Source organism: Polyodon spathula, chromosome 4 (genome assembly GCF_017654505.1).
Source record: "Polyodon spathula isolate WHYD16114869_AA chromosome 4, ASM1765450v1, whole genome shotgun sequence".
NCBI classification, from domain to species: Eukaryota; Metazoa; Chordata; class Actinopteri; order Acipenseriformes; family Polyodontidae; genus Polyodon; species Polyodon spathula.
This window is the reverse complement of record NC_054537.1, coordinates 64,336,797-64,349,347: the sequence shown is the minus strand read 5'-3', so window position 1 is coordinate 64,349,347 and position 12,551 is coordinate 64,336,797. Positions and strand designations below refer to the sequence as shown.

Below are 12,551 nucleotides of genomic sequence, written 5' to 3'. Positions count from 1 at the left end.
AAAGTCAAGGCTTTGAGATGGATTCGAGAGCCTATTGTCATGTTCGCTGAGCCTGCCCGAGTTGAACCTGAGACCGAAGTGGAGTTTTGCTGGGAGCGAGCTGAAATCCTAGACATGGATTGGAGAATTTAAAATGAAATGTATTAATGCAATAATATGTGTTATAATCTTTTGTAGTGTTTGTATAATCTTTAGTTTGGAAAATTATGTAAATGTGTAATCAAATGTAATGTTTAATGCTGCTCTAATCAATAATTGTGAAAATCATGCATTCTTTAGGTATAAAATGATGCAGTAAGAAAGTGGTATAAAATGATGTAGTAAGAAACTGGTATAATTTAATACATAGCCAGCTTTTGGGCAGTGGCCAGTCTTTGAGCCGTTTCTTATCAAGATGGGCTTGATTCCCAGAATTAAAAGGCAGGTTTCTGTAGCACTTTTTTACTTTGTGAAGTAGGATGAAGTAGGATTTTGTATAGTATGCTTGCCTTAAGAAGTAGTATGAACAATAGCATAAAATGCGCACACATGCTTAAACACTGCCTGTTATGATAAAATGCATAAAACTGTTTCACATTTAAACAACTACGGGGTTTCTCTTAGTTCATCTCTTCTATTCCTATATTGAGAAGTTGGGGAATGGGGAAGATGAATGGAATGAAATGCCTGATGTGCTTACTATGATATTGAAATATAAAAAAGTAATTTTAAGAAAAAGAAGATGGGTTTTAAGAAAGTAAAAACTTTATAACTTGCTGTGAGTCTGTCTTGAAGCCGTGCCAGAAAGTGAAGGGATAGTTGGCACGAAGAGCGGAGTTCTCTTATCAAACAGCGTCAAGGTTAGAGTGTCTTCTCACCATAGAAAAATTGGAAAAAAACCTTATTTATCGCTGGAAATTGGAAAACTAAGTGCACAACTAGCAAACTGGTCTTAGATGGTTTTTGTGCAGCTGAAAAAAATAGGAGGTCGTCCGCAGTTCAGCTGAATTCGTGCTGTTAGGAAACTCATAGGACAGAGACATTACAATCTTACACTTAAATAAAAAACAAATAGATTATCCATGAAGAGAAACTCTATATTAAAAAACATAAGATGGAAGTTCCCTATAATATCTGTTAAGCACACGCCTGTAAAGAGAGAAGGAAAACTAATTTGAAGAATAGAATGGCATGAGGGAATATATACTTAGACATTAATACATATAATCAATATAATCATAACTAATAGTGTTGTATATATTTTAAACAACATTCATATATTCAAAATAATATTATTCTCTTTGTCCGCACATATAAAATAAAGGAACAGCAAGGGTCCTGTGAGGACAACAAGAATCCAGTGAACTATGTTTCACCTAACTTTTTAGATAAAGGAGGGGTCGAGAAATGAGCGGATGAGATCATGATCGGATGTGTGGACCAGGTGTCATATCTTGAAAAGTTACTGACATAAGGATCTAAATTTTTAGGCTGTTGTGTGCCAAAGAGATAAGAATTGGACTTGATAAAGATTCTCCATGTATTCTTATGGAGACAAATTCTATAAAACCTCACACTTTTCGCAAAGGGGCACCACAGTCAAGACTCAGCTTGGCAGAGTGATGTGGTCCATCATTTGCAGATCTCCACAACACAATTCTGATTCCTTTGTTCACACTACTTTTCCTTATAATAGGAGGTAAGCATATTACTATCATTGTTAAATCTCACATGAATTGATTGTATTGCTATAAGGTTTTGAAACTATGTTTTGGTTTTAAGAGAGTGTTATATTGAATGAAACTGAAATATAGAAGTGGGTGCTTGTAGATTGCGTGTATTGGAATTCAGTGGTCTGATCAACCTACCTTTCCAATATTAAAAGCATTTTAATAAAACGAAAGAGCATTGCTCTGATTCGTAAAACTTCAAATGAACGAGTCTTGAGTGCCTTTCTTTCCTGATTAAATAGAGGTTATATGGACATACATACAGCTCGTCCAGTGCTCGAACATAAACCACTAGGAGTTTATAACATCTCTGTCCTCCTAACGTCTCCCCTGAGTTAAGAGTGTGTGCAGAGTAAATAGAAAATAAATAAGACCGAATAAAAAGAGTACGTGAAAATCTGCGAACCGCAGCAGACGTGACAGAACCTAGTAGCCATATCTGCATGCCATCTCTCCATTGACTCAGTATCCCTGGGCGCTCAAGCAGTCGTATTTCAAAATAACAAAATCATGGTTTTACTAGTGATGTAAGCTAGAATGGTTTTATTATTAAAAACGTGTCGTTCTTTATTAGACTTTATTTTCAGATTTCATATTAAGCTTTTTGTGCTCGTTCAATCAAACCAAGTAGGAATTTGCTTACGCCATTTAAGACGTTTTTCAAGTCAAGTAAGACTGGCAAAAATAAACCTATATTATTATTATTATTATTATTATTATTATTATTATTATTATTATTATTATTATTATTATTATTAACTTTATATAAGACGCACGTCTACAAACCTGACTAAGGTTATTGAATTTAATTATTATTATTTATTTTTTTTGTTACGTTTCAGATGGACTTGCCTAGCCTATACAGGCAACTTTGGTTATATAGTTAAAGAGTAGGTAGCAGGGTTCTGAAAAATATAGCGTTATACAAAGTTATTTTCAAAATGTCCATTCTAGTGCACTGGGTTTTGAGATCTGCCTGCTAAATCATCTCAGAAAGAGCGAAAAAACAAAGCAAGAAACATAACACGTGATATGGCTTTTCTGTTCTGTACCATATCATATATCATTATTGCTGTGTTACTGTACCTGTTTGGCAATGTGGGTAATAATCCTTACACTACCAGTGCACTAGAGTGGCCATTTTGAAAGCAGCTGTGAAACAGACTTTAAAGTTATAAGTGTAGAACGTTGTCAGGCTGTTAAAAATGAAAAGAAAAAATACAGGTGATTTATTTATACAGTTTTATATATTTTTAAGAACCCCACTACTTACTATTTAAGTGACCACAGTGAACTTTCCAACATTCCAGTGGAGTAATAGCTAGGTTGGAAGTGGGGGTGTATTGTAGCGGGGCTATTTCAAACTAATGTCATCACACACTGGTGATTTCTAACGGTCTATGTACAGTTTCACTTTTCATATTAAATTGAAACAGTACACTTAAAACAGTACAGCAAAATGACTTTTAAGCTTGTTGTTTTTATACAAAAGGTTTTACAAAAACAATGTTACATTGTGCAAAGAAATATAGATATCAATAAAATGCACTTTTTACACAATTGTTATACTAAATGAATCAGTATATATTGCTTAAATATACACTACATAGTGACATAAATCACACAGACTCTTACATCTCTATTTGAATTATATTCATGAAAGTTTGTCAATATTTCAAAAACTCTAGGCCACGTTTTACCAAACAATATTTTCAAAATACATTTGAGTTCTTACCTGATTGTACGTTTAAAGCTTAAAACTCAATATATGTAGCTTGGTGGTGTTTACATTTTTACACTGAAGTTTGAAGTTGAAGTTACATCTGCATCTTTTGCAACACCATGTGGATGGCAGCTGAAACTACTTTCTAAAAACATGACAATTTTAATAGGCCTAATCTGCAACAAGATGTGATGCAAACATATACATACTATGGATCAATATATTACATCGTTAAAACTAATAACACAATGTTTTCTCGGCAGCATACTGCATACTAGCTGAAATTCTTTCTGGTAAGTAGTAACAGACCGTTACTTTCACCCGAGTGTACCTATTTTCATCTCTCAGATGTTGGAGGGTATACATATACTGTGCATAAAAAGGGGTTGTTCTGCTTTATCCTGTTTCAGTTTACTGTATTTTTTATTACCCAGTGCATTTATGTATTCATTTGTTTTAACATCTCCACATGAATCATTATTATTTTATAAAAATAAGGCTTCTGACAAATAAACGAATACAGGCATACAAAGATACATAGATAAATACACTGGACTCATATTGACCCGAGACATTGCTTGTCTACAAGATCTCAAAGTTATTATTTTCTGTTTATAAATTCGTGACCCCAACCTAGGCAAAGTCACAAAATTAATGTGGTAAAAAGTAACATTTAACTTAAATTTGAAGGTCAATGCAAAACAGTATCGAGTCATTTTGACCAAAAACACAACAATACGGTTAAAAACGACAGAAACCAGAGTGCCGTAACAAATTAATCCAAGCGGAAAAGATGCCTTTTCACGCCCTACCTGGCACTGGGCGTAACTTTTTTTTTGTAAATACTCCCATTGAGCACGTCCCTAAAGCTCTACCCAATGGGGAAAGAACCGCACCACGCTCAGCTTGATTGGTTCACTCTCATCTTACAACTGCTTGTCCTACGTTTCTGGCCAATCAATGTACAATTGCTGCACACAAAAATCTTCTATTGGCTGTTTGGATTTGACAGGCACCGGTGAAGCGCACCCTGGATGGATCCCATTCCAGTTGACTCCTCCCCCCGCGACGGGTGCAGGTAGGAAGGTTTTGTCCCGGAAGTGTGAGAAGCCGTGGCGATTGCCCTAGCGGAGAAAGTAATCACTTTGCTGGCTGTTTATTTTTATTTTTAATTTCTCAGGTTAAACTGTCCCACGGCGCCACAATCCTTCGACCGAACTCGCAATGAGAAAGTGAGATCGGTTTCGGAGTGGAGACGGAGCAAGGAGCAACTAGCGAAAGATACTGACAGGAAATTGTTGGTAGAAATTGGTGCGTTTGTTTAGTCGTTGTTCCGTACACAAACATTTGACTGTACGTGTTAATACAGACTATTACAGCACCAACACCAGTGCAAAATACCGCAGTTATATTTAATTTAGGCTGTGCACTGTACATAATCTCTAGTAACGCAGGGTAGAAGGGATGTTTTTAATATGTTATTGTTAACTTCGACTTTTATTAAAACAAACAAAAAATACATTGAAATACTTGTCCATTAATAATTGACAGAATTATGTTAATGACTAAAGTTACATCTGTTAGAGACTCTACTACAGTGTCGGACTTATCGTTCCCCTAATTTGTTTTACTTAACTCCTCCTGCAAACTATAAAACTGGAGCTAGAGAGAGAAAAGCTTAACTTGGGTCGTCCAATTGAAAACATGGCTTGGGTGCTGAAGATGGATGATAGCTCTGTCGAGTCGGGGCTGGTGCATGACTTCGATGCCAGTCTCTCTGGAATCGGGCAAGAACTGGGCGCCGGCGCCTACAGTATGAGGTTAGCAACATATTATGCATATAATATTCCAAAAGTGTTAGGCTGCATTCACACTGGTCCGTTTCGTTCACAGAAAACGTACTGTGTGCGGACCAAACTCTCTGGAACCAGTGTGAACACCGCACACATGTGAAACTCCATGTTTTATCGAATTTAGGCTGTTCTCACACTGGGTCCGAGATGATGATGTGTGAACAACAGTTTGGGAAACGAACTGTGTCAACTGTTCAGGTTTTTGCTGATATGAATCTAGAAAGTATTTTGAAATGCCCCAAAACATCTGTCACTTTGAGGCCAACATGTTGATTAAATAATTGCAGTTCACAAAAAACATGACATGCATAATAATGGTATGCTAGGTTTTTGGTTTTAAAAGGTCCATTTCGATTGGTTGTCAAAAACAGCTAAAGGGGTTGATTAAAAAACAAACAAACAAAAAAAAAAAAAAAACACAATCCTGTCCAACTTGCATCCCTAAGTAAGACATATACAGCTGAGGTCCTGCCAAATGGAGCATATTTACTTTAAGTAGCAGGAGTTTCAGTGATCTTGCTGTAATCCGACTATTCTTAATAGTGTTCCACCTGTCCATTATCACCTGTCTGATATAATGTACACATTTTGATCTTAAATTCAGGTTTCATTAGGGTATTCAGGTTTGATTCCCTGATGTTGGGACATGTTTAAATTACTTGCCCCCTTCAAACGTGCTGTTTCCATTTAGGAAGATGGCTGAATGACAATCTGTATGAGCTACATGTGTTGTATTAATTTAACAAATAATTTACAGAAACACTCCTAAAATGGCTTGTTCTGCCTGTTCCTTCACAGGCTCTCCTTATTGGGCTGAATTAATAGTAATTCTCCAGAGAATAAATGAGTGTTGAATGGAGAATGTTTATTGATTAAACAAAACCAAATCCCAACTAAATATCAACACCAGCATTCATTTAGACATGTCCGTAGAGTGCCTTATGTCCAAATCAGCACTTGATGCAAGAAAACTGTCTCATTATGAAATGAGTCTGCATATGCACTGCTGTTACGACATCAGAGTTGGTTAACATAAGTATTTCCTGTCTGTCTCCTGCTAGCTTACTTTACCCCCTCACACAGCCTCTTGTTACATAAAATATATGACTTATCATTCTCCCAGAAGACAGGATAAAACTAGTCCATAGTAATGGTGGGTTTATACACAATCAGCTTGAGAAATCAAAGGAGTGCTAATTACCTTCTTACCTCTTTATTTGTATTAGCAGGATCATCAGTAATCCCCTTTTCATGTGTATTTTTTATTTTTTGTACTGTTATTCAGATTTTGTATAGATTTGAGGACCGAAAGCAAACAAAACTTTTTTCCTGGTAACTGTTCACATTGTGTGTGTGTGATAGGTCACAAGCCCTGATTCCAGTTGTCCATTGGCTAGAATCTGAGATACAGCACAGGAAGTGATTTTGTACCAAGAAGTAGCAGCAACTTTTACTTTTCAAATTTTTCAAATCTGTGTTTCCACTTCTTTAACGATTAATGAACACAGTAACATGCCTTGCTCAAAGACACAGGATTAGAACATGACATTGTTCCCAGATATATGCTTTTGTTCATAATAGTCTGTTAATTGTACTGTAGGAGCTGTTTTTCCAGCCCATCAAACAGATTCCGGTTGCTTAAGGTAGTGATTTACTTTAGACCTTTCACACTTACAGCTATGGCCACAAGTTTGTCATCACCTAGATTGAGACATAGTAATAATTAAAAAAAAAAAATATTATGAACATAATTTAGATCTGTTTATTAGTTCATTCTGTAGGGTGATGCAAAACTTTTGGCCATAGCTGTAGGCCTATTTTTTTGTGTTTATGTTCCTGTAAGCAAAAATAAATAAATAAATAAATCTCCTTACATTCAGTTGCACACTCTGACAGGGCAGTATCCATGCAGGTAAATAGCATGTGTAAATTAATTATTATGAATTTAAGTTTGGCAGGGATAGGGTTAATGCCATCCCTGCCAGATTCACACGTGGGCAGTGGCTGGGTCTTGATTGACTAATTGATGGTCGCTCAAGCTCCAGCCACATGTATACTGTATAAAGGGAGCTGAATTGTTTGTTAGACAGCGAGGGTTCAGTGAAGGTACATGTTGAACCTGTAGCTTTTCATCCTCTCTTTCCTCCTTCCTGCCAGTAACAGCCTTGGTTGTGACGATATCCTGTTGAGGTTTGGCTTTTGAAAGTCAAAAACAGTCTTTTCTCAGTTTTAGCAGACTCAGCTGGTGATTGACACAAAAATTAAACACCTGAGACCAACAGCTCTTTACATATTTTCAATTACTGTATCATGTTTAATGCCAATCATACTGTTACAGTACATGTGCTATAATGGCATTTTATACTGTATCTATTTGTTAAATTTGGATTAAACGCTTGCTGTAACAAGTCTCTAACTTTAGTAAAGCACATATAATATTCTTGGCAATTTATTACTTTTGTTGTCTAAACTGCATATTTATAGAAATCCTAAAACTCAGCTTGGTGTCCAGTGTTACATTCTGCTACCACTAACAAAATAACATGTAGCCTAGCTCTGCAGCCTTCTTCTGACACAATCACGAATGTGTAAATTTGTGCAGATGAAAGTAAGCATGATTAAAAATGAAAATGTAACTGTAGTGTTTAAGTTTAAAGTAGTCAAGAATGTTTTCAGTATAGGAATCCACGACTGCAACTTTATTTGGTAGGTACTGGCTTTGCTGCCTACAACTAGATCCTCACAGATTTGGCCTCTAACCAGCTGCTGTCTGCTTCCCCCAAGTGATGTCTTGGCACTGCCCATTTTCAAGCAGGAAGATTCAAGCCTCCCCCCAGACAGCGAGACCAAAAACCCTCCATTCCAGTATGTTCTGTGTGCTTCCACCTCGCCAGCAATCAAACTGCACGATGAGACCCTCACATACCTGAACCAAGGTAACCACCTCTTCTATTCTCTGTGCTGTGAGATTGGAATTAAACTGTTAGAAAACTACAATTGGCGCTTGAGATTACATGCATTTGATTAGTGAACACAATCTTTAAGTTTTATCCTCTCCACAACCAACCCGTGATGAACAGGATAATCCAAAAAACTTGTGACTTCTAATTGTGTACAAAAAAATACATTTGAGGTTGTGTAATATGGTAAAAGCATGCTTGTTTGTGTGTGTGTATTTATTTATTTTTGTATTGACAGCTCCTATTAAATGTGTTTGTACATTTTAGAATTGAAATTCCAACACACGCACACTTGTCTGCACTTGTGTTTTTAAACATGTTTCAGTTTGCAGAACAAATAACCTTGTAATTCCTTTGATGAAGCAGATGTAAGTAATCAGTACACATGTAAATTAATGCAAAGCAGGGACAGAAATGTATTTCTTAATTGATTGTTTAACAACCAACAGTATCCACTCTTTTTTTATATATAATCTTATATTAAACTTATGCCCCGCTCACCCCCAAAAGGTCAGTCCTATGAAATCCGAATGTTGGATAACAGAAAGATGGGAGAACTGCCTGAAGTGAACAGTAAAACAGTGAAGGTATGACCACTTTCTTAATTAACCATTTTGGTACTAAAAGCGGGTGAGTTGTGGCTGAACTTGCTCAGTGCTAATTAACCAGCTAGTTCCCCCCGCTGGTGGTGTGTTTCCCTGGAAACAGGAATATAGTGGAGATGTGCATACATCTGAAGAACATGTCCATGAGTGGTAAAACTTGGTTACTGTGTTATACTAGTAATTGAAGTATCTGAATCTAAGAATGGATTGTGGCACCTGTCTGTTTAATGTACCTCCAGAGTACATCAACCCAATCCTCGATTTTGTGATTAGTTGATGTGCTTTTACCTTTGTCACCCTGCTAGAGCATAGTGAGAGTGGTGTTCCATGACAGGAGGCTTCAGTATGTGGAGCATCAGCAGCTGGAGGGCTGGAGGTGGAATCGCCCCGGAGACAGGCTGCTGGATGTTGGTATGTAAAATGTTACAGAACATTGAAGAGCGGTATTCATTAAACCGTTGAGGGTTATCTACTTGACTTTATTTTAAAATATAGCCAATTACGTTGACTTGTAACACTTTTTAATCTCACTGGTGAGATTCCCAAGAGTTGAATTATTGACCCCCCTTTTCAACATTACTAAAGCTTGTTAAGCAGGCCAAAGGCACATCTGCTTAGATATATAAAGTAGAGCCCAGTCTTTACACCTCGAGAGCCTAATAAGTAAGGCTGTATCTTTTTCACGGTTATCACAGATTTCACGATTTTAGTGAAATTTACCCATTGCCACGTAATATGTAGTTCCCCGAGAGAATTTTCATTTCTGAAAGAGTAGTGTAAATAATTAGGGGTGCACCGATTAATTTTCTTGGCCAATAGCTGATGATTACCCACCCAATATCGTCCAGTACCGATAGTAATAACGCATATGTACAGTAGTGCATGTATTCCAATTCATACAACTGAAACAAGGCATATAATTAAACTGTTTATAATTACAGATGACAACAATTAACAGGTCTGTTCACTGCATTTATTTTAAAAAAATAAATACCAAGGGTGTTAAAAGATAGTGAAGTTCTAATCAGCTACTTGATTGACTAATTTATGCTGCATAAACAGGAGTTCACATAACTTTTAGCATTAGGAGTGTCAGCAGAAATGGTTTGGTACGCACCAAAATTAAGATGTGTATATATACCTTTTTTTTTTTTTTGCTGTTTCCCTTGTAAACCGAGCAAGCAAGCTATCCGGGGGGTGGGGTCGTTGACAAAGCCCAGAGACCCCACCTCTCCTGGAATAATCCATACGTTTCCTGGATTTCCATGCTTTCCTGTTAAAAATGTAATGACAGTACCCATTTTAGTCCTAAAGTACAATATGGAAGCCTGTGTTTTTCTTTATTGGTCTGCATGTGTACCTGCGTACCAGTTATGTTAACCCCTGTATATAAGCTTCAGCCAAATGTGGAAAACGGCAACGTGTGTGTTGCATATGACGGCAGGGAAAATTCTTGTCTCACTAATCTTGCGACAGTGCGTGGGCTCATGCCGAACAAAACGTTGCATTTTACTGTATGAGGTGAGAAGTTAAAACATACAGTAAATACCAGTGCGCATAATGGATAAAACAACAAAAACAGCCGATAGCCTGCTGTGTAATTTTATCTTATATCGATGCCCATTCCGATATGCTACTAATTATCGGTTTATCGCTTAAAAATAAATATACGCTGCCTGTTGCACTGCATTGAGGAACCTGACAGCCGATTTATTTAGCTTCCAGTAGGTGATTGAGTATACACTGCATAGAGCTGCACAATTTCTTTAAAATGTCTTCCACGAAAAAGACACCAGCTGCATCAAAGATCGGGAATATTTTTGCCAACGACTTCTTTCCCAGTACAAGAAGGGGACATTTCATGTGTCTGATGTTATTTTTACATATGTTTCTAATCTGTGAAAGAAGCCATTTTTTACCGTGAAAAAAATGGAGCCTACTGATGAGCAGTCACAGCAGGGTCAGAAGGGTTCATCTTGTTCTCACTTCCTTGTACCATGTGCCCACTCCCCAGATTAGATAAGCTTAGTAGATAGCTTATTTTGGTGGTGGTATATCGTTTTTTTTTGTTCATTCAGTTCATTGTATCAATTGTACTGCCCCTAGTTTTAGGTAACAGTGACCAACTCTTTCAACATACTGAAGCTTGATTAAAAGTAGCATCTTAGGAACTGCTTGTCCAATTTTGTGCACATGAGCTTCTATGCTCTTTTTTTTTTTCTATGTGCTCTGAATGTTGGTAACAGTGACCTGCTTATGTGGATCATTTGCTAAATACTGAGTTTGTGCCAGTTATTACAACTGTACCAGATCTACCAGCTGCCATACCTGTGTGTGGTCCTTTACAAATGTGTTGCATTGCTTTCTAAGCCCAGTGCAGATCTCTGTTTTTGACAGATATCCCAATGTCTGTTGGAATTATTGACCCAAGGACAAACCCAAACCAGCTCAATGCAGCTGAATTTCTGTGGGACGTTACAAAGCGCGCTTCAGTTTTTGTCCAGGTAAAAATGATTTGGAAATTAGAGTGTGTGTATTCATGTTGTAATTCTTGACATGCTTATAACACACGTTCCCCCAAGGGTGGGACGGGTGAAGGGGGGACACGGGGGGGGGGGGGGGGGGGGGGGGGGGGGGGGGGGGGGGGTTGGGGGGGGCGGGTGACACACACGTGGTCGACGGAGCTGCAAAACCTGTTTTGAATCTTTTCGAAGATGCAGCACCATCTACTGCATTGACATACTGTCATCTGTCTGACAGTAATCCGATTGGCCAACTTTGACCAAGTTCAGTCTTTTTTTTAATACAGCTTTTATATTTATATATACAGTTGTAGTCAAAAGTTTACATACCCCAATGGAAATGTGTAATTTCTAGAAATTTCTTGAAAAACAAAGAATTTTAGGAAAAATCTTTTGCTGCAAACATTTTCTTTTTGTGAAGGAGGAAAAAGTTACAAGAAGTAGATTTCTACAATTATTTATTTCAGCAATTTTTTTTATCAAACCACCCAAAATGCTAATTCAAAAGTATTCATACCCTGACAAGGAAAATGACATTAATAGCTAGTTGAGGCACCTTTTAGCAATAATAACCTCTTTTAAACGATTAGGATATTTATCAATGAGCTTTTAGCATGATTCTTTAGAGATTTCGGACAATTCTTCAACATCAAAATTTCTAGAAATTAGAAATTTCCATTGGGCTATGCAAACTATTGACTACAGGTGTGTGTGTGTGTGTGTGTGTGTGTGTGTATGTGTATATATATATATATATATATATATATATATATATATATATATATATATATATATATATATATATATATATATATATGGTGCCTATAGAAAGTCTACACCACCTTAAGCTTTTTTCACATTTAGTTGTGTCACTGCCTTAGAGTTTCATGCATTTAAATGAGGATTTTTTTTCAACTTATCATCACACCATATTCTACACTGTTAAGGGGAAAAAGGTTTTTTTTGAGAAAAAGATTATATATTAAAAATACAAAACTAAAAGATCTCCACACCCCTGAGTTAATACTTGGTGGAAGCACCTTTGGCAGCAATTACAGCTGTGAGTCTGTTGGGATAGGTCTCTACCAACTTTGCACACCTAGATTTGGCAACATTTGACCATTCTTCTTTACAAACTGTTCAAGCTCTGTCAAGTTTCTTGAGGAGCGTTGATGGACA

General features: G+C 36.9%; 1 protein-coding gene across 3 annotated transcripts in view; it reads left to right on the top strand.

Annotated features, from left to right (window-relative positions):
* The first annotated feature begins 1,450 nt into the window (after positions 1-1,450).
* LOC121314736 (transcription factor CP2-like) overlaps positions 1,451-12,551 on the top strand; it is a 31,158-nt gene continuing 20,057 nt past the window's right edge. For all 3 annotated transcript variants that reach the window (XM_041248330.1, XM_041248329.1, XM_041248328.1), the window contains exons 1-8: positions 1,451-1,678; positions 4,445-4,510; positions 4,613-4,743; positions 5,099-5,252; positions 8,070-8,221; positions 8,756-8,832; positions 9,156-9,261; positions 11,248-11,354. In XM_041248330.1, coding sequence (XP_041104264.1) covers positions 4,467-4,510; positions 4,613-4,743; positions 5,099-5,252; positions 8,070-8,221; positions 8,756-8,832; positions 9,156-9,261; positions 11,248-11,354 — 771 coding nt within the window. In that variant the 5' untranslated portion in view covers positions 1,451-1,678; positions 4,445-4,466. The remainder of the gene's footprint in view (positions 1,679-4,444; positions 4,511-4,612; positions 4,744-5,098; positions 5,253-8,069; positions 8,222-8,755; positions 8,833-9,155; positions 9,262-11,247; positions 11,355-12,551) is intronic.